Source organism: Canis lupus, chromosome 23 (assembly GCF_011100685.1).
Source record: "Canis lupus familiaris isolate Mischka breed German Shepherd chromosome 23, alternate assembly UU_Cfam_GSD_1.0, whole genome shotgun sequence".
Lineage (NCBI taxonomy): Eukaryota > Metazoa > Chordata > Mammalia > Carnivora > Canidae > Canis > Canis lupus.
This window is the reverse complement of record NC_049244.1, coordinates 38458523-38482086: the sequence shown is the minus strand read 5'-3', so window position 1 is coordinate 38482086 and position 23564 is coordinate 38458523. Positions and strand designations below refer to the sequence as shown.

The 23564-nt window shown below is 35.7% G+C and overlaps 1 protein-coding gene across 2 annotated transcripts in view; it reads left to right on the top strand.

Moving 5' to 3' along the window:
- The window catches only part of GK5 (glycerol kinase 5), a 70349-nt gene extending 49142 nt beyond the window's left edge, over nt 1-21207 (top strand). For both annotated transcript variants that reach the window (XM_038571101.1, XM_038571102.1), the window contains 5 exons: nt 4629-4723; nt 10453-10556; nt 11732-11791; nt 12420-12553; nt 15244-21207. In XM_038571101.1, the coding sequence (XP_038427029.1) occupies nt 4629-4723; nt 10453-10556; nt 11732-11791; nt 12420-12553; nt 15244-15392 (542 nt within the window). In that variant the 3' untranslated portion in view covers nt 15393-21207. The remainder of the gene's footprint in view (nt 1-4628; nt 4724-10452; nt 10557-11731; nt 11792-12419; nt 12554-15243) is intronic.
- Nucleotides 21208-23564: the final 2357 nt, after the last annotated feature.

Below are 23564 nucleotides of genomic sequence, written 5' to 3'. Positions count from 1 at the left end.
GCCTTTGGCCCAGGGCGTGATCCTGGAGACCCGGGATTGAGTCCCGCATCAGGCTCCCTGCATGGAGCCTGCTTCTCCCTCTACCTGTGTCTCTGCCTCTCTCTCTCTCTGTCTCTGTCTCTGTCTCATGAATAAATAAATAAAATCCTTTAAAAAAATATTTTAAAAAAAAACGGTTCTTGTACCAAACTGATAAAAGATGTCTTATGGTAATGTAAAATCTTTATTTTTGTACATTAAGAACATAGTTTTGAATATCTCTTTAAGAGATTAAAATTATCTTAACACTAAAAAGAGTCCCCTGATTAAACTAGGCTTAAATATTTTATGTATGATGTATGATTGTTCTATAAAAGAAAGTAACGTGGAGCACCTGGGTGGCTCCGTCGGTTAAGCATCTGACTCTTGATTTCTGCTCAGGTCATAATCCAAGGTTGTAAGATCGAGCCCTGCTTCAAGCCCTGAGTTGGGTTCCCGCTGTGCGTGGAGCCTACTTAAGATCCTCTCTCTCTCCCTCTCTCTCTGTCCCTCTCCTCCCTAAAAATAAGGAAAGAAAGTAATGTTTCTGTTAAGTTCCAAAAGGGTATTCTTTTTTTCTTCTTCCCATAAGTGATTTTAATTCCATGATGTGTAACTTATGGGGTAAAGTGCTGGTCAAGAATAAACAACAGACTGTACATTTTTTTCTGTTCTTCATCTTTTTGTTCATTTATGTTTTCATTTCGAGTTCAGTGAAATCCCATTCTGAACACACACACACACATCCTTTTCTCAGTGCTGTACTTTGAAAAGCACTGGAGTGGAACATCTCAGCCTATTATGTAATATGGTTAGAAATAAATAGCAAAAACAGTATTTAAATGGTACTTTGCACATGGAAATTTGAAATCTCTTTTCTTAAGTAACATAGAGCCAAGGAAAACTTTGAAACATAATTTGATAGTGTCTAAAAAATACAGAAACCAACTATAATTCTGTAAAAACAGTACTTAGAGGAAAATGATGAATGCTTATTAATAAGAAAAAGGAGAGAAGCATAATAAACTTCCTAGCCAAAACGTACAAGGACATACAAATTATTAAAACTGACAAATAATAAAAAGTAAAATTGATAAACTAAATGTCTTTTAAAAATACCCAAGAATTAGTATTCTGTATGTTTCACTGGGTATATAACAATGAGATATATAGTGAGAGAGAGGTGAAAATTAGAACTGTTTTAACTTTTTATTTTTAAACAATTTCAAACTTAAAGTTATAAAAACAACACAAAAACTTGTACACCCTTTAAGACTTTATTTTTAAGTGATCTCTATACCCTACCTGAGGCTTGAGTGTACAAATCCAAGATCAAGTCACATGCTTTTGACAACTAAGCCAGCCAAACTGCTCCTCCAAATTTGCTAATTTTTAACATTTTACCATGATTGCGTTATCTACCTACCATCTATCCTGTACTGCAGGACAGATAAATACCTGTATAATTTTCTGAGCTCTTTTAAGAATGGATTACATGCATCATGCTTCTTTCCCTGTAGTATTTCATGGTGTATTTCCTAAGAACAAGAACACTCTCATACTTATCATAAGTATGGTTATTAACTTGAGAAGAGTTAACATTGGATCTAATATTCTTTACTATATTTATAGTCCATATTCTCATTTTGTCAGATGTACCAGTAATGTCCTTCATGGAAATTCTTCCCCATTATAAGATCCAGACCATTGTTGCTTATTGTATAATTTCCTTTAATCTGGAGTCCCTTCTTCAGCTTTGTTTTTCATGCTGTTGACATTTTTGAAAGCCATAGGCCAGTATTGTCTAGAATATCCTTCAGTTTACGTTCTTGTGACTAGGTCCATGTTATGTAGTTTTGGCTGAAAGCATACATAAATGGTAACTGTATCCTTCTCAGAATGTATACCTGCATCAGGCTCTCCACAGGAAGCCTGCTTTTCCCTCTGCCTATGTCTCTGCCTCTCTGTGTGTATGTCTCATGAATACGTAAGTAAAATCTTTAAAATATATATATATATATAAAAATAAAATATATATATGTATATATACATATATACACACACAGAAGAGTTTCAGAATTACTAGTCCCATCCCACTTCATCAAACAATATTTACTCAAGATCATTTGCAGGTTTTTTCCCTTTATATCAAGGGTATATGGCCAAAGCATACTATTCAAAAGTTACTTCTATTAGTTCTTCTTCTCCCTTCAATGATTTTAGTAATTTGAAATAGAATCGAGTTCATTTGTTTTCTGTTACCATTCAGTTTAAGTTTTCCCCCTCTCTGCATTCTTTTTAAAAACGTTATCTAATTATTTTTGATGTGGAATTGTTACTTGATTCCCAAAGTTGAAACCATGAAAAAGGATATACTCAGAGAAGTCGATTCTCTCACCTCCCCTTCATCCTGTCTCTCTATATCTTGTAATCACTTCATTAGTTTTTGGTTTGTCCTTTGTATTTCTTTTTGCAAAAACATTTAGGATACATGTATGTTTTCTTATATTCCCTAATTTCTTACATAAAATAATGTACGCTCTTTCATACTTTGCCATTTTCACTTAAAAGGATATCCTGGGAATTACTTCCCATCAGTTCACAGACATCTTCCTTCTTTTCATAGTATATGTTTTTCATTTTTTTAGCAGTCTCCTTTGCAGAGTATAAGGTTTTAAATTGGTAAAGTTTAATTTATCAGCTTTTTGTTTTATGAATTATGCTTTGGGTATTGTATCTAAGAACTCTTGGCCAAACCAGTCACACAGATTTTTCTCCCATGGTTTCTTTTAAAAGTTTTATAGTTTATGTTTTACATTTAGATGTATAACAGTTTTGAATAAATTTTCTTATAAGCTGTGAAGTTTAGGTCAAGGTTTTGTTTTTGTTTTTTGCATATAGATTAACATTTCTTTTATATGTTTATTAACAACAAATTATCATTATCTTAATTCTCCTTCATCGGAGACTGTCTTTATTTCTGAAGGATATTTTTGTAGGATATATATAGGTTGACATTTCTTTTAGTACTTAAAAAGATGTTCCACTTCATAGTTTTGATGAGAAACCCACAGTTATTTTAATGTTTGTTCTACAATATATAATCTACCGGCTTTCAGGACTTTCTCTTTGCCTTCAGGTTTTAACTTTCAATTTTATTATGATGTGCCTGGGCAGCAGTTTCTTTGTGTTTATCCAGTTTGGGATGTTCTGAAGTTCTTGAATCTATAGATTTATACCTTTCATCTGCTATGGGATGTTTACAGTCACTTTTTTTTTTTCTTCAGATAGTTTTTCTGCACTGCATTCTTTGTCTTTTCCTTCTGGGATTCAAATCACAGAAATGTTAGGTCTTTTCTCAAACCATCATGCAGTACCACCAAAATAGCTAAAATGAAAAACACAGTATCAATTACTGGCAAGAATATGGCATAACTGGAATTTTCATACTGTTGTCAGGAGCCTTAATTTGGTACAACTACTTTGGAAAATGATTTAGCAGTATCTATTTGTAGACCTTAGGACCAGCAGCTCCATCCCTTGGAATATATAAAACAGAAACATACACATATGTTCATCAAAAAGAATGTCTATGGGTGTTCAAAGTGGCCTATTTAAATTAGCCAAAAACTAGAAACCAAATGCCTATCAGCTTTAGAATAGTTTAATAAATTGCATATTGTCACACAGTGGAATATTATACAGGGCTAAGAAAGAAGCGCAACTACTTATAATAACATGAATGAATTTCACAAGCATTATGTTAAACAAGCGAAGTTTGTATCTTGATCTGGATATTGGTTCTGTGGGTGTATTCACACTGAAAATTCATCCCTGTTATACATTTGGGGTTTGTGTAGTTTTCTATATGTATGTTATATACTCCTGTAAAAATAGTATATTAAATTAATTAGATCTTTTCTTGTTTGTTTCTTAAAGATTGACTTTTAGTATATCTACTTATTACTGACCCCATATTGAATTCATTAGATGGAGTCGTTTTTCAGTTGACTCAGTAGATGATCTTTCATCAGAAGACTAGGATTAGTGTCATCTTCGGGAGAATAACTTATTTTAATGCCCGAAAACACACAGAATTTGTTTTTAAACAGTCCAAATCTCTTTATGTTATTTTTAAGGCTTTATCTATTTGAGAGAGATAGAGACAGAGCATACATGCATGCACAGGGAGGAGAGAGGGAGAGGGAATCTCAAGCAGATCCCTGCTGAGCATGCAGCCCAGTGGCAGGGCTTGATCCCACAACCCTGAGATCATGACCTGAGCTGAAATCAAAGTCAGATGCTCAACCATCTGAACCACCCAGGTGCCCTGTAAATAGCATCTTTTAAGCATCTTTAAAGAAAAAAGTAAGGTGTGCTACATACAGAGCCCACTGAAGACATTCCATGGGCCCCTAAAGCTTTGCAGTGTGGATGGCCAGGTAGTACTACAGGTTGGCTTTTGTGTTGACCCTTTCACACTGTACTTGTAATAAATGTGGGTGCAGGTAAACACTAGTCGTATAACATAATTCTGTACCACTCCTTAGCCCCTCTGTTTTGTTTTAGGGTTTTAAAAAAATTATTATTACTTGGTTTTGTTTTTACAGATCTTTTCACAGATGCTGCTGAGACTGAAAAAATGGCCAAAAGTTTAGAAGATTCTGAAGGAGTCTGTTTTGTTCCATCTTTTAGTGGATTGCAGGTATTTTTTTTCATTTTAATTTTTTTTAGTCATTGGCAACTACCGACATTTCTCACCTCGTACCCACACTCAAAATTATGTACCTGCTACTCCCTTACCTGAAAATTTGGGCAGCAAGCAGTATAAAGGTGAAGATATATTCCAGGGCTGAGGAGTCATGACTTAGCACAAATTCCGTGAGAAAGCACAGCAAATTCAGCCTAGAGCTCCACCCCTGTGGAAATGAGAAGTTGGCAGGTGTAGTGTACATAAGACCTAGCCTTACTTTATCAGAACCAAAAAAAATAGCCATTTCCCAGTGAGGGGGAAATATATCTGTATATTGGCATTTTTTATTTAGAGGAAGTGTCCCATTGAGAATTAGAAAACGTTAGGATTACACACACGCACACACACACACACACACACATACACACACACGCACCGGTATATTTTGCAGTTATTTATAAGTTTGGTTAACTGTTGTGGTGGGTGAAGTATTGGTTATTTTGCCTAATCAAAAAGTGAACCTGGTAAGAGAGTTGGCTTTGTAATATTTAACTTAGTATTTAATTGAGAGATCTGTGTTACTGCTTTTGATTTTAACATATTGTTACAAAGACTTTTAAAAAACTTTTCAGGTATATTATTATAAGCAAAATTCTTTTTTTTTTTTGGAAAGCTTATACTATCCCTTTAATCCTCCTCTAAATATGTTTCCTTTAAAAAAATAAAAATTTCTCTTACTTCTAGCCCATCCCATATTCAACCAATCAGTTTTAAAAGCCCCAAGCTTGAAAGTTTGGATAATATCATGTAGAAGCTGGTGAAAAAGGATTAGATCAGGATGTTTCAAATCTCTAAAAATAGGATATTTCCAATCTAGACTTTCAATTGGCAATATTTTAATATCTGTAATGATTTCCTTCTTTACCCTAAAAGACTAAAAGTTTATCAACTGCATGATAGAGATCACACTGTGTCCTCTTTAGAATGATGTGAGGAAACTAGCATCTCTGATAGGACAAGGGGTGAAGAATATTTGTTGGATTGAGGTTTCAGGAGGAAGCTTGAGATGAATAGTTGTCATTAGCCAAGGTAGGATTTAATTAGGCTACGATATATTCTTCCCTTTTTGAAAAATATGCTGGGAGACTTAGTAGTGACTTTATCTTGGCAGCTCTGTTTTTAACTTCTGCATCAATCCATATGCCTGTAAAAATATCAAATGTATGATTAAAAAATATTGCTAAAGCCCAGAAGATTAGACAAAACTTACAGATGTGGTTTTTAATTTCATGTTAATAAATGTCCCTGTCCTGCCATGACTGCAGCCTGGTGATATGCTGGGTTCGAGAAGGGTGGGGGAGGACTGCAGACCAAGTATTTCCCAATGTAGCAATGAAACTCTTAAGTGGGAACTGAAAGTTAATTCAGACAACAATAGTGTGTTGATACTGTTTGGAAAATAGGAGGGAGATCACTGATAAGCTGCCTAGGTCAGCAACAAAGAAAATGAAGGATAGAGGAAATGGAAGGATGGAAGGGTCAAGTATCTGTGATACTGCCCTTAATTTAAGAATATTGTTATAGCCATAGATAACAGGGGGCAAGCCATTGAAAAAATCCCAATAGCCTCAATTTCTCATGGGGGTCTGCTAAGAAAGGGGTATTGCGGGCACTTTGAGGAAAGTGAGAAGTCTGGGACAGCCACTAGCAAGGGGTGGACTGGAGCATGGGTGCTCCAGGGGTGGTGTTGGTTTGTACAGCCATTGTGGTTCTGCTCTGGTTGGTCTTGTGATTTGTGGACGGAGATACTAACATGGAATATCCATGATAGGTATCAGAGGCAGGAATCAGTGACTATCTGCTTAACTGTAAAGTCACTGTGATGGTGGCAGTGATAGGGTGGACAGGACTGTGAACCAAGTGTCAGTCTTCAGAGGATGATGAGTCATGCTCCAATGAGGGTTCTTAGGTTTGCAGGGAACAGGCTTGCTTATGCTACCCTGAGAGGGGCTGGTTGTTCACTGGTATGGTAAAGAAGTCGGCAACTGACTTTGCAGTTCTTAATGTTCTTTGTGGTTTCTTCTCTGTGCGTTCACTTTTCTCACTACCAGCTCTGCTCTGTATTCTTTCTTCCTCATAACTTCTGCTTAATTGTCATTATTTTCCTCATATGTTCGCTTCTCCATAATTTGGAAATACAACCTTCTTCCACTCTGTGCATTTTAGCTTCAGTTCCCCCTGTTGATGGTCTTTTTCTGGATAATCTTTTCTGAGAAATCTTGAGAATCTGACTGGACCTCCTAGTCTTCTCAAGCTTAGGACAGATTTTGAGTTAGTCATGCTCAGTCCCTATGGTTGTACTTTGGCAGTGGGACTAGGACATGAAACATGGCTGCTATAGACAATGAGGTCTGTGGTTTCAAGCATTTTCTTCAGTAAGAGGTGTGGCCAGCAAGTACTAGGAATGCCATCTCTGGTTTTGTGAATGACTGGGATGTCTGAGCCACGAAAAGGTAAAACATGATGTTCCCTAAACAAACATGGGGGAAGGGAAGTGTCTCCTAACAGTAGATGTTTATGGCCTAGAGTGGTCATGGGAAGTTAGTACAGTCCTTCTGGCCCCTGTGGTAGAGAAGCTTGACAGTCTTCCACTGGATAGCTCTAACTGAAGCTATTTTTCCGGCACAGAGCCAGGTTTGTTTGTTTTTTTTTTTTTAATTTTTTTTATTTATTTATGATAGTCACACAGAGAGAGAGAGAGGCAGAGACATAGGCAGAGGGAGAAGCAGGCTCCATGCACCGGGAGACTGACGTGGGATTCGATCCTGGGTCTCCAGGATCGCGCCCTGGGCCAAAGGCAGGCGCTAAACCGCTGCGCCACCCAGGGATCCCTGGAGCCAGGTTTGTTATAGCAACCACAGAATTAGTAGAGAGGACTTCTCAGAACTGGTTACATTTTAGGAGAATTTATTTACAATAGAAGGAAGGATTCAAAGGGCACAGAAAGGGTTGTGAAGAAAGTCAGTAGTGGGAGAGGTTTTGGTAAGAAATTATAGTAATATAAAATTGTAGTAAATTCTTACTCTGTGTCAGACACTGTTCTAAATGTCATGAATTATCTCACTTGATCTTCGGTGACTTAGTAAGGCAGAAGATACTCTTATCATTCTATTCTGAAGATGAGGAAACTGAGATTTAGAGCTATTAAATCACTTGCGTGGTCTCAGCTAGTGAGCAGCAGAGCTGGTGTCAGGGCCCAGGTGTTCTGATTCTAGGGTCCAGGTTCTTAACCATTCTGCTATACTGGTTCATGGTATGGTGTAAAATATGACAACAAGAATATACAATAGATGCCAGAAGAGTTTGTGTTTAGGTTCACGGTTGACAAAGAGCAAGAGATGTTAACTATCCTGCACGTTCCCAGCTTATTAGGCTAATATCCCAGTGAGGTTCTTAACTACCCTGCTGTACTGGTTCATGGTATGGCATAAAAGATGACACCAGGAATAGACAATAGATGCCAGAGGAGTTTGTGTTTAGGTTCACATTTGATGAAGGGTAAGAGGCATTAGCCATCCTCCAGGCCCCCAGCATATTAGGCAAAAATCCCTGTGGTGACAAGGGCCTGTGGGGGCAAGTAGTCTATGCTTTGGGCAGGAGTCGGCCAGGTTAGCTCAGGACTCCAAACAAAACTTTACTGAGTCTTGCCATTCCTGGTTGGTTGATGGCCAGAGAGGCTTAGTCAATGAGATTGGCAATGATAGATTGGAGGTATGGCTGGAGACTCTCTGCCCTGGCAAGGTGTGACCAGGCCCAAAGGATCTTGCCTACAGTACAGGATTTTCCCTACAGTATGATCCCAAAGACAGATTCACTTAAACTAATATAGGGACATTGTAACCAAAAAGAAATTTTTAGGTTTCCATGGGATTTATTATCTCTCAAATTGGCCTATTACTAATTAATTGTAAATTATGTGCATAGATATATTTACAAAAGTGATTTCAGGCCAGTCATACCAGTATTTTATGTGGTATATTAGAAGAAAATACTTTTATCCAGAAAATACATAGCACACTATTAGGGACTAGTTGCACTGGCTGAATCTGACCTTTGTTTTACAATTGAATGCACCTGATATAGGCCAGCGTTACTGTATAAATAAGCTTTTACTGAGTGAATCATTAAAACATATTAATAAATTTGAAAAATAATCAGAATAAAATCACAATAGGAGGAAAATCACAGCTACAGTAAAGATAAGATGTGATATGGGATATCTTCAGTTAAGTAATGAGGAAGAGTATTGTTTGTTCATTGATTGAGCAAATGTGTGAGGATCCCCTGTGGGGGACAGATGCAGTGCAAGGCCCTGGAGACACATGGGAATCAGTTTCTACAGGAAAGGAAGAGTTTTAACAAATGTTCATACAAATATACATGATTATAAACATTGCTATAATGCAAAGCTCTAGGATTCCATAAAAGTGATTATGGATGCTTGGTCTTGTCTTTGGGATCAGAAGTTTTTCCAGAGGAATCTGAGCCAAGATTTGAAACAGGAGTAGGATTAACTAGGAAAAGAGGTGGTAGAAAGTTTTCCAGGTATGAGATGATGAGTCAAGGCTCTGAAGCTAGAAGGCACTTTTCCTGGGGACCATCATTTTCCGATAGTACCAGCACATCCCTCTGTTGTGACCTTATATCATCCATTGGAACCATTCTTCTGTCTCTTTCTTTGTGAGATTACAAGCTCTGGCAGGGGTCTTTGCTCTTCATCTTTGTGTCCCAGAATTGTCTTGCATTCCTGGGGATGCAAAGATGAATACAAACTTCATCCAACAGATATGTAATTCTAGCTCAAGACTTTGGCTCTTTTATTATTTTTTTAAGATTTTATTTATTTATTCATGAGAGACAGAGAGAGAGAGAGGCAGAGACACAGACAGAGGGAGAAGCAGGCTCCATGCAGGGAGCCCGACGTGGGACTCGATCCTGGGACTCCAGTATCATGCCCTGGGCTGAAGGCGGCGCTAACCCGCTTAGCCACCCGACTGAAGACTTTGGCTCTTTTATTTTTTTTTATTTTTTTATTTTTTTTTTACTTTGGCTCTTTTAAAGACAGAAGTTAGGCTGGGTCATTTCTCCTATTAGGCAATAAAGCTATTAAGCTAAGAAATAGAAGAGTTTCGTTTGAATGTCTAACAACATATTAGGTGAAGTTATGACACTGTAAAACACATCATTTGCATTATAGTTTTTTATCTTAAGACTAACTTACACTTCTAGAAAGCCACTCTAAAAAAAATAATAATAAAATAAAAATAAAAAGCCACTCTACAAAAACAATTCTGGTGTAAAACCTTTGCAGATGGATAAAAGGGGGAAATACTAGGATTACTTTGCATTTCCTCTTGTAAAGCTAAATATTTAACAGTTTGTTATTCTATAAAAATAATAATAATAATTTGTTAATCTGCTTCAGTATCGTCTCTTAGTATGAGTTCAAACAGAAGGTGTAGCTAAGCCCAATACCTATGACTCAATCTTGCTTAAGTCCTGCTAGAGACTTATCCTAATAGTTGACATATTTTTAGACTGTCATTTATTTTAAAACTAACTCTAAGCATTCGCATTCTTTTTTTCTACCATGGCTATGTTTTTTATTGCATAAAAGGTCTTTAAGTCTATAGATATAATTTAGAACTATAATAAAAATTCTTACTATCTCTTTTCTTTAGGCTCCATTAAATGACCCCTGTGCATGTGCCTCTTTTATGGGTTTGAAGCCTTCCACCAATAAATACCATCTTGTACGAGCAATATTGGAGTCAATAGCTTTCAGGTACCAAAACTTGCCCTAAACTCTCCCTTCCCCATATAGTATTGTGATTTCTTTCTATTAATTTCTGCTAAGCTAAATTATGATATTTCTTAATTTTAACTGAGTGTCTATACCTTTAAATTCATACTGTTTATGATGTAATCTGTTCTTATTGCTAATTTCCTCAGTATCAATTTATTTTCATGTGTTATAGTACCAGTACCACTTAGATTTGATATCTGAAAATAGATGATTTTTAAAAATATGGTTGGCCCTTGAATACAATGACTTAGAACTGAGCCATATTAATTTTTCCAATAAACACCATACAGTACTATAAATGTATTTTCTCTTATGATTTTCTTAATAACATTTTCATTTCTCTAGCTTACTTTATTGTAAAAATACAGTATAAATACATATAACATACAAAATATGTGTTAATTGACTGTCATCAGTAAGGCTTGCCAGCAGCAGTAGGCTATTAATTAAGTTTTAGGGAAGTCAAAAATTACATGCAGATTTTTGATTTTGTGGTAGGTTAGTACCCCTAGTTCCCATGTTATTCAAGGGTCAGCTGTATCTAATTTCTTAAGCATTAAGAGATTTAAAATGGACTTTCAAAGGTTTTTGCATCCTTATTGATAAAGGAGAATTCTAATTATTCTAATTAATAATGCTTCCATTATACTCAAAGATTAAATCACCAGAATTATCTTTTTGTGTGTGTCCCTGTGTTATTTTCGTTGTGGTGTAGTTGTAGTTTATTAAAATGAAGAATGTGGCTGTCATGAATATGGAACATTTGCAGTGTTTAAAATAAAAATGTCTGTGATTACAAAATGATTATTTTTGTATTTGGTGAATTCTATTCGATGTTGTTTGTGTTATGTCATCTTAATAGCTTTCTATTAAATGCTAGCTTTAAATTTTTATTTGTAGGAAGGATAATAGATTAAATTTATTTCTAAACAAAAAACATGCTCTCTTTTATCAAGGTGAAAAGTACAAGGATCTGAACCTCTTGCTTGTTTGAACATTTATTATCAACTTCCAGTTAGTATATTTGTTTGTTTTCTTTTGTATATTTATTACATACCATATAAATAAAACCAGAGGTTTTATTTTTCTGTTGGAAAAAGAATTATCATGATATGAATTTTCTCTAAATGATTTTCTTGATTTTTTTTGACTAGAAACAAACAGTTATATGAGTTGATGCAGAAAGAGATCCATATCCCTGTGACAAAAGTCCGGTATGTACACTTTGTTTTCAATAGATTTAATTAGAAATTGGGAGTGAATGGTAACCACTATTAGTATTTTCATCATTATGATTATTCAGGATTTCAAAAAAAATTATGCTTAGTTTCTTTGCAGCAAAATTCTTGTTCATAGGAATTTGGAAAGAAAAGGGAAGCTAATTTTGGATTTATGGAGAATATAACACAATGTATAATTTAGGAGGATCTTAATATACACATGTATATTATAAACATCTTTAAAATGTCTTTAAAAAAAAAACGTCTTTTTTAGGTATGTGGCTATCCTTTTGGCATGGAAGCATCAAATTTTCTTTGCTGGTGTGGCCAAATGAATTTTTATGTTGGCTTAGTTTAGTTAGCCTATTTTGAACTAGTTTTAGGACAACAGGGCCAGTGGGAAGACTGATGTTAGGGATTAGGAAAAGTGTTTGAAGATTACCTAGTGAGAACCTTTATCTTCAGGTCAATGCTAAGTGATATAATTTTGGAATTAAAAAGTTGAACTTAAAGAAAATAAAATCAAGGATCTAAAAAAATATATGTGGCCCTTTAAAAAATATTAATAGTGTTCTTATGCTTTTGTTGAAGTAACTGATCTCAAATATCTTTCTCCCCACAGGGCAGATGGAGGAGTTTGCAAGAACAATTTTGTCATGCAGATGACTTCAGACCTGATTAATGCGAATATAGAGAGACCTGTCAACATAGACATGTCCTGCCTTGGTGCAGCTTCACTAGCTGGCCTTGCTATTGGTATGTGTGAATTTTATAAAAGTGAGAGCTGTCTTACAAGCTGTTCTTGCTGATAGCATTTCTCTTCCCAAATCATGGGATTATAGAGAGGGTCTAGAAAATGTTGGTGTCCATTAAGCTCTATACACATATGTACATTACGCACAAAACACTCCTCTGAGTATGAGTGGGTCTGTGGATGGGTCTGGGTGCATGAGACTGGGTGCACTTCCTCCTCACGTCACTCCTTCAGTCAGAATTAGGAGATGAGGGATCCCTGGGTGGCGCAGTGGTTTGGCGCCTGCCTTTGGCCCAGGGCACGATCCTGGAGATCCAGGATCGAATCCCACGTCGGGCTCCCGGTGCATGGAGCCTGCTTCTCCCTCTGCCTGTGTCTCTGCCTCTCTTTCTCTGTGACTATCATAAATAATAAATAAAAAAAAAAATTAAAAAAAAAAAGAATTATGAGATGAGAAAAATGAATTTCAACTGCTTTGTCTTCAGCAGAGGGAAGGACTCTGGATAAACTTTCCAAGTAGATGGGCTTTTCTTTGGCACGAGAAACCAGTCCATTTTTTTATTCATTGAAAATTTGTTGAGTACCTGCTATATGACAGTCACTACTGGGAATAAAGAGTTTTAAAAATGTAGTCCCTGCTATGAGAGTCTGTAGTTACAGTAAGACAAGTAAACCAATTATTATACTTGTGTGATAAACCCAGCAAACAGCCATAGCATTAAGTGGTGCAGGCTTCCCAGAGGAGGCTCAGTGTTGAAGGAGTTAGCAGACAGCCAGTAGAGGAGGTAAGGAGCCATAAGAAGTGAGCAGTCCAATAAAGAAAGCAACTTGTGCAAATGTCCCAGCCCGTAAATGCTGATAGGTGAAGATCAAGAGGAAGGGCTGGAGAGGAACAGAGGTCCAGTTGTGGTAGACTCCTCATAAAGAGGAGTTTGAACTTAATCATGAAGACACTGGAGAGAGTTTGAACTTAATCATGAAGACACTGGAGAATTTTAAGCAGGGGAGGGACATGGATGGATCTATATTTGAACAGACCCCTTTGGCAATTAGTGAAAAGATTAGTTGGAGGGTGAAGAATGGACTCGGGAAGAGCAATTAAAGGGTTCCCTAAGAAGCGGGATGCTGCCTTGTGGAACTAGGAGTATTTAATATGTTCCTGTATGGAAGGGAAGAGTGCTTGTACAAACAGGATATTTTATAGTTAGAAGTTTTAGGCTAATATTTAGCATATTAAAGTTAAAATTACAAAAAGTTTGAGATCTTAGTAAGTTCAACTTAAACTGTATTCTACTAAAAATCTGTTAACTTTGAATAAAATTAAAACAGTCACTTTAAAAAAAAAGTCACTTTCATTTATTCATTGATTAATGTGTGATTAATTCATGTTGAAGAAAAAACTTTCCTTTAAATAATCATTCCCATTTACAAATTTAGTTAAATTTCTTTGTATATTTCAACTGATAAAATTTTTTTTTAAGATTTTATTTATTCATGAGAGAGACAGAGAAATAGGCAGAAGGAGGGGGCTCCCCACAGAGAGCCCGTTGCAGGACTCAATCCCAGGACCCCAGGATCATGACTTGAGCCAAAGGCAGACATTCAGTCACTGAGCCACCTAGGTGCCACTCAACTGATACAAATTTAGTACAGTTGACTTTCTTTTTAATAATTTCATATGCCTAACTAACTTAGAAGTATAACAAAATCTTTTCAAATACTTGAATAACTCTTGCAAAATGAATAAATTAAGCTATATTTACAGTAGATCAAATGCTCATAAACATTCTAATATTGTTTATAAGGTAAATCAAATTTTTCTATGCCTTTTCACCTTATAAGACTAAATATCTCAGATTCTCTTGAACATTTAAAATACTTTAACAAACACATATAGATTATTCTTAGAACATAGTAGCTTGAGCTTTATGTATTTGAGCTTTATCTATTGCATTATATTTGTATTTAATTTCAAACCTTTCCAATACAAAGAGACTTTATTGGTGAGAGAAAATATACTTTGGGGAGACTTGTCAACTATGTTAGTACTTCAGAGTAAGTGTAATATACCAGGTTAATTAATAAGACACCTAGACTATTTCAGACTACTTATGGTCCTAGTTATAAATATGTTTTCTTGCTTCTTTTTATTATAAATCACATTTGTGAAGAACAATATATGCCAGAACAACATTATCATGAAGTGGAATTTAAATAACTTCTGTGAAATACAATAGCTTGAAAAAGAAACTACTTGTTATATTCAGGCTCAACTTTGAATTCATCCGTATTCCAGGGAGTTGCCTCTTACTTCAAGATATATGACCAAAATCTTAATTTATCTTTGTTTTTTTTTTAATTATGTAAAGGGAAAATATACAGTTACTTACTTGTTTTCTTCATAGCAAGTCATGAAATTAAATGATGATAGGGTGAGATTGCTCTGGAAATGGTTTGATGCTGTGCCACACGGAAGTAAAGCTGATAGTTAGAAATCAAATGATTTTAAAATCCTGGTGTATTTATTCCCAAGGATAGTCAATTGAACAAAATTCAAAATCAACAAAATATTTTGAATTATGTTTTAAAACAATAGTTGTTTACCTGTGCACCAGTTTGCATAGGTTTGTGGATAAACTTTATGGACTCCTTATTTGCCTTAAAATTTGAGAGTAATTTTTTCTACCTGTAGGGTTTTGGACTGACAAGGAGGAACTAAAGAAACTGAGGCAAAGCGAAGTGGTTTTTGAGCCACAGAAGAAATGGCAAGAATATGAAATGAGTATGGAAAACTGGGTCAAAGCAGTGAAACGCTCCATGAATTGGTATAACAAGATGTAGCACTAACAGGAATGACGGAAACCATATATGGCTGGTTGATGGGACATGCTGATGAGACACAGCTCAGGGATAATAACCAATATGACGATGACTAAGAAGATTTCAGATGAGCTTTGCAACCTGAGAGAAAAAACATTGCTCTTTTGAATACAAAACAAAACAAAAAATCCCTAATTTTTAAATCTAAAGCCTGGTAAGATTATAAGGCAACAGTACCTCAGAACTTTATATCTTCTGTTTTGTAGCAGATTCCAAAGGATGTTAACCATTTCCAGCCATACTTTGACAGCCATGGGTCCTCCTCCGATTTATACTGGATCAATGATACATACGAACATAACCGTTGACTCTCTTGAGTTAATAATTGTAGGTCAATCACCATTCATGTTTTGTTCCAAAATTAAGTGACAGGTGTTCCTTAACTCTTTAAAATTAAATGGGCTATATGAAGTTCACATAGCTAGAAAGAAAGAATAACCGAGGAAACGTGGAATTTGGAAACATTAATATTTTATATTTAAAGCCATAATTGTTCAATACTGTATCCAAATATGAGCTCGATAGGTCCCTCTCAGATAGGGTTATGTTAGTTCTTTCCTTTATTGGGCTTAAAGACACTGCCTTAATTTTTCCTTCTTTAACCAAATTCTGAGCAATCTTTAAGTATTGAAAAATAACTTTAGTCAGTGAAACTACAAAGGGTAATGATTCAAAAGGAACAAAAAAATAATTTCTTCCTCAAATAGGAATTCTCTAAAAAATTTCTGGCTAAAGTATAACATCCCATTTTTTACACAATATTGGTACTGAATATAAATCTGCTTTTTTCTTCCTGTTCTTTATCTTTGTTGTTGAGATACTTGCATAAATGTCTTTTGCTTTTATTAAGTGCCTAATCGAAGAGCTTAATTTGAAGAAAGTGCCCTAATACATTGGTGATGTAAGATTTGCCTTCGTTGTGGGTTTTTTTACTTATCCAGATGTCTTTTATTTTTGTTCAGTCTACTCATCTCTGTGAGATAGGAGCAGTGGGTAATGGAGATGTATTTATACAAATGATTACCCTCCAGCGATTATTGGGCCAGAATTCCACAGAGAGGTGCAGGGACAGTTCCACATTCTCAGACTTTCTTGATAGAAACAAATGTGAAAGAATCAGAGCAGCAAGTAGCTTCGGGCCCAGTAGAAAATTGTCCTGTGGCAGGAGACTACCATCCAACTTGTTCTCATGTTATTTGCCCCTCCCACCATTTAGGCGTGTAGCAATAATGAATTTATTCCCCTCTTTATCAGGCTTTATCACATAAAGACCTGTTATAGAGCTAGTTGTTAAATACTAACCTAACATAAAAAGTGACTATTACAGGGAATTTTGTTGTTGCCATCATATATGTCCATTTCAGTGACAGATATGATAGGACTAGGGGTCACACACTCCATTTCTGCAAATTCCATTTCAGTGAACTTTGTCTTCTTGAAGTATTAAAATTTGTAGTGGAATCATTACAGCCAATATATAGTATCATTAGCTCCATTCATTAAGATTTGGAAATATTTTTGTTAAGTGGAGGTGTTTTGTTTACTGTAACAAGTCAGATTCCATTATGTAGATGATACTCTTCTTTTTATTTTCATTTTTTTATGTCCCTTTTACAAAGCTTAGTGGCTGAATATAGGCCCTTTTATCAAAATCCGATCACTTGCGAGCTGCTCCGTTGTTTTTTATATCTGTTTCTCACAGATTCTACTTCTCAGTGGGTATGATTTCATAGGAAAGAATTGTCTTTTTGTGTTAGGATATACTGAATTGTAATATTATTAATACTTAAAACTTTTTAGCTCATTTCCTTTTCACATTCTTCTTTCTCATCATAAAACCACAAGGTGAAGGATAAATAAGTACCTTTTAGATAATCAGAAAAAGTAACTGTGAACAGGTCTCATCGGAATTATCTCTTCAAAAATCAGTGGCTAATTTTTTCTTCTATTAGTCTAGAATTAATCTTTTATTTTTACTACTTCTGGCTGTTTTTTAGTGACACAGTTTAGTAAATCTTTTGCCAGATTTGACCTAGATCAGAAATGTGACCACATTTGCTTTCATGGTTGTAGAGACAGTTGATACTCAAAATCAGTTGAGCAAAAAAATTATCCTTTCTTTCCATCTTCCAAGTTTATTTTCATTTATACGCTAATATTTGCAGTTCAAAAAAAATCATTCTAAGATTTCTCAGCATGTTTTATTTTCCCATTATGGATCAATCAGATATCTTTAGGAGGCCTGTAGCTACCTTATCAAGGAGGAGAATGTTTCTGTACAGTCCTTTTTAAAATGGTACTAATTGCTTTCATACCTAGACTTACTGATTTTTCTTTCTTTCTTTTTTTTTATGCCACCATAAGATGGTTTCTCAGTCTCAGTATGATTGATGTTTGGGACAAGTAATGCTTTGTCTTGGGATGTTGTATTACGCATTACAGGCTATTTGGCTTATACTGCAGGAGGCAGTATCACCCCCAGTTGAGAACCAGTAATATAGACTATTAGAAGAAAATTGAAGGCTCAGCAAATGTAGTGTGTCTATCATGCTTCTTTTCTCTCTGCCTCATTTTACCTTAGGAAATGGTTGTTAGCAAAAAGAGATGGTTGTATCTTAAATAGGGTTTCTGTTTTACTGGTTAATAAGGCAAGAAAAAAAATCTTATGTTGTAATTGTCTTCTGCTGTTTTTTACCCACTCACTGCCATCCCCATGCCTGTATCCTCTGTGGTCTTAATGAGTGGGCTTATGACTTCAGTATAGTATTAATGTAGTCTGCAAAGCATCTCGATCTGCCTTTTTGCTTCCTTTTCATCTCTGAACAAAAGAGATGATCACTCTCTTTTACCTGGTTCTGTGCAAGACTCCCATCAAACTGGAAGTTCCCCAAAAGCAGAAACCATGTCTACTTCCACAGAACTCAACTCTGTGCCTTCCTATTGGTGGGATGAATTTTTACTTTATAAGTGTAACTTTTTTTGCATATATACTTCATCCTTGATTTACATACATTTGTTAATAGGGAGCAGCATATATTTGTTGCGAGTAAAATATCTTTTGTTGGATTAAAAAGGACAACAGTTGACCCTTGAACAACATGGATGTGAACTGTGCAGGTCTGCTTATATGCAGATTTTTTCCATAAATATATGTACCATACTGTAAATGTATTTTCCTTTTGATTTTCTTAATAACATTTTCTTTTCTCTAGCTTACTTTATTTTCAGAACACAGTGTATAATGCAGATAACATACAAACTATGTGTTAATCAACTGTTCATATTATCAGTAAAGATTCTGGTCCCAGTAGGCTATTAATAGTTAAGTTTTTGGGGAGTCAAAAATTATATACAGGTCTTTGTGCAGGGGATTAGCACGCCTAACCCCCCGTGTTGTTGAAGGGTCAACTTATGAGAGCTAGAATCCTCTTACTTTTTTTTTTTAATTCTTCATATGTTTATATATTTGCATATGTGTTTGTGTAGAGATACACATAGTTATATCAACTGTCTAAGGTACCGTTGAAGCCTTTTCATTCACAGGTTTTGTGTATTTGACTGCAGACAGCTAGCTCACAGATAGAATCTTAAGAACACCAAACCCTCTCACGTTAGAGGGAAGTAACTTCAGAAACATCCCCTTCTGCAGAGGACCTATACTGGGGACCAGTCTTTAATTAAAATAATCTAACCCAGGAGTTTGGCAAGTATTTTATAATTCTCTGAAGAGAGGACCCTGGAGTTCTTCAACTTGAAGCGATTCTAGAGTCATCCAGAGACAACCTCGATGGCTCTAATCTACCCTAAAGGACTCTGAATCCCTTTGGGAAATATAGATCATGTTTCTCAGTTAGAATTAAAATATACTCTGGACCTACCTGGTCCCAGAATCATCTTCTTGCATACCCAATGCTGGGTCATCTGGTTCAAACCAGTCAAAACAGTAACCCCAAAGAAGTCAAGTAGGTGATCCAAAACCACATTGTTTTTAAGTTTTGGAGCCTCAGATATTACAAATATGAATACCAAAATGCAAATATTTTTTGCACTTAGAACACTGGTTCTAAGTCATTGGCTGTTTTGTCACCATATTCCCATGGGACCCTTGCCCTTAGGGTAATGCAGGAATGATCTTGGGAGTGGGAATGTTAGAGACAGGAACCTGAAGAATCAGATATTTCTGAAATTCTCCGTATGCCATTTCTACTGCCTTTCCCCCCTTTATTATAAATTTGAGTTATCAAAATGGCTATGTCTGTATAGATATCTATATTATTTAGAAAATAAATGATGTAAGGTTTCAATTTAAATGAGCCATATCTTTACAATAAACTTTCAGACTGTTCCAGAGTAGCTATACCATTTTACATTCCAACCAGCGATGTATGAGTGATCCAATTTCTCCATATCCTCACCAGCATTTGATGTCACAATTTTTTATTTAGCTACTGTGATAGGTGTGAAGTTTTCTCATTATGGTTTTAATTTGCATTTCCCCAATTAATAATGGTGTTTAACATCTCTTCATGTGCTTTTTTGCCATCTATTTATCTTCTTCAGTGAACTGTCTGTTCATGTCTTTTGTCCATTTGCTAATTGGGATGTTTGCTAAATGAGCCATATCTTTACATGAATATCTTTTTAAAAAATCTTTTTAAAATCAGTATGGTGACTTGAAAAATCATTAAGTAGCATTTCTAAATCCTTCTAGGCAAAGTGTATATAGCACTTGAATGTGATTTTATAATGTACTGGCAGAAGAGTTCTCACATTTCTTCTGTACTCATTATGTAGTATAGTACTAATACTGTATAACAGCAAAACAGTTTCAAAGATACTTTTACTTAGAATGTTAAGTAGAATGTACAAATACATGTTTTGTCCATAGCTATCATAATGTTTGTAATCTCTTATTTAAAATAAGCTGATTCGTGTTTCAGAATGATTGTTTAAAATTAACTTGAAATTTTCCTATTTGTGCAAGATGATTAATACAGATTCTAGTTCATATGCATCAGCGAATTCATAATCTTATTTCTCTGATGTTCTTTACAAATTTCATAGTGTTATTAAATAGTCATTGAGAACCTCGTAAGTCAATGTTGAGATCTACAAATACAATCTAGGTGCATAGCAATAGGAATGCGTATGTGAATTTTTCTCTAATCTTTTTTCTACTTTAACTTTTGGATTTCTTTTTAATTTTACCTGGAAATTCTTATTTAATGCTATTTCCTATTTTGGTTCCTGCTCATAAGAAGGTCACAGAGAAATTGGGGCACCTGGCTGGTTCAGATCAAGCGTGACTCTTGATCTCGGGGTTGTGAGTTTGAGCCCCATATTGGGTATAGAGATTACTTAAAAATAAAATCTTAAAAAAAAAAAAAAGAAGGTCACAGAGAAACAAGCATATGTTAACTACAAGATAAATTTGGGCTTAATATGGTTAGAGAAGAAAGGTTTTCTGTAACCCTGCCTCTTTAAATCCTGTTAGGCTTGTCATTCTATATTGTACATTTTTGTGCAAGGGAAATTACTAGAGAAGAGGGTTAATTCTTTGTGGTGGGAAAAATGATATGGTTTGTTGTGAAAATATACTGGATTTTTAAATATTTAGAAAGATTTTAATTAAGGAAAAATTTCAAATACTAACATGAAAGAACCTAGCAGTTGTTAAAAATCCGTTCTGAAAATTACCTACATTATTTGGGAAACTATAATGAAACAGTAAATGATTTTTTATATACATATTATGTATTAAAGTCATTTTTATTTAGTGTTTCTCTATTCATTGCTTTGGGTTTGCACACATGCACAGCAACATTTGGATGGTGAAGGATTCAGTCAGTCTGGATTCCATTCCTTGACTGTAGTGGGGTCCATGGTATCATTCCAAAGTAGGAAATTTGAAGGTTGATAAACATTCACCTATTAGGAGGAAGAGAGAGGTTTTCTTTTAATTTTATTTTAGGTCAAAGTAATATTAGTCTAAGGAGAATAAGGAAGGGGGGCATTATGGAGATAGAAAAGCCAGAGCTGGCTTTTCTAAAATTTATAGCAATATTTTTAAAGAGTCTTGCAACTGTAAAAAAAAAAAAATGTAGGAAACAATGGGGATGGTAGGGGATAATAATGGAATTTTTTTTGCTACTTAGAAAAAGAAACACCCAATTAAGAGCTGGAGATCATAGGACAGATACATTAGATTTGCTAATTCCCCCTCCTCCTCCCCCTCCCCCGCCACTTGGGCAAGAACATTAGCTCCTGGATCCCAGGGAATTCTCATATCCTCTCACCCAGTCCACATGGCTCTTGCCCTGTCTCTCCTAGAAAGTCCAGTCTCTGTCAGCATCTCAGCTTCATCACCAGGCATTGTCAAGAACTGAGAAGAATTTAAAATTTTACTCTACTTGGAAACTAACAAATTAGCCTTCCACAGTTCCACGAATATTGACAGAAGATAGGAGACTCCTGGGTCAGAGTCTTTATTACTCACAGGCATAGCAAACACCACAATCTTCATGTTTGCATTAGTTTCCTTTACTTCTCAACTACATGGAGCAGTCCAGGTTGATGCTGTGCATGCAGTGAGTCTGCAGTACAGCTGAGGAATCTTAAGCTTAGGAGACTTGTGTCTTGTAAGGGGCTGCAAGTAAATGTGTCTGATGCTCACTCTTGAGGAAATTATATTATTATATTGCTTTTTTAAAAAAGATTTTATTTATTTACATCGGGAGAGGGAGTGCGCCTGCACAAGGGGAAGGGCAGAGAGAATTTCCAGCAGACTCCAGGCTGAGCACAGGGCCTGTTGTGGGGCTTAATCTCACAACCATGAGATCACAACCTGAGTGGAAATCGAGAGTCCACACTTAACTGACTGAGCCACCCGGGCACCCCTGTTTTACTATATTGAACAGTAAATAAAACTGCCCTCTAGTCTGGAGGGAGACACTATTGCCTCAGTGCCTCTGCTTGCAAGATAAGCAGAAATGAGAGAGCCACATAAAATTGACTCTAAACAATAAATTCATTATCTTGATTATGGCAGTGATTTCATGAGTGCATACCTATACCCAAACTCACCAAATGATTTACTTTTTTGCACAGTTTATTGCATGTCAGTTTCACTTCAACACAATGAGAGGAGGAGAAGTCTCAAATTGTTGGGACCAGTAGCCTCAGTGCCACCGAAGTGCTTTCCAGAAAAGGAGAATTTCAGGCCCTAATTTTTTAGCTTTTTATTTTGAAATAATTTTAGACTTAACAAAATTGAGAAAATGGCACCAAGTTCCCCTCATCATCCAGCGTCCCCTAATTAATAATTTACCTAACCATAATATAATCACCCAAACCAGGAAATTCACATTGATAGAAGAGGATTAACTAATCTACAGATCTTAGTTGGATCTTGTCACTTTTCCAACTACTGTCCTTTTCCTGGCCCAGGATTTAATCAAGGGTCCCACATGGCATTTATTTTCATGTCTCCTTAGTCTCCTCCAGTCTGACAGTTCCTCAGTCTCTCTTTTCTTCACATCTTTCTTGACAAAGAGTACTAGCAGTTACTTTATAGAATGTCCCTCAATTTGAGATGGCCTGACAGTTTCTTGTGATTAGGCTAAGGTTCTGAATTTTTGTTACAATGCTGCAGAAGCAATGTGGCCTTCTCAAGGCATGCTATCAGGGAGACACATCAGTATGTCTTCTTATTGAAGATGTTAACCTTGATCACTCGATTAAGGTGGTATCTGCCAAGTTTTTCTATCATAAGGTTACTATTTGCCCCTTTGTGACTAATAAGCATCTTGTGAGGAGATCATTTTAGACCATGTAAATACCCCGTTTCCTTTTTTTTTTTTTTAATACCCCGTTTCCCATCAAACTTTTCACTCACTGGTTTGAGCATGCATGGTTAGTTCTTGCTGGCAACAATCACTCCTGTACTATTTGTCTAATAATGGTGATTTCCTACTTACATGATTTCTTTACATTCATTCATTGGAAGAGCTGTCTCTCATCTTCCATTTATTATTATACCACTATTGGTCATCTTTTGGTCCACCTCACATCCTCTTGGTCCACCTTTTTATTCCAGTTGTTGCAGCAATCATCTGTCCAGTTATAACCTGACGG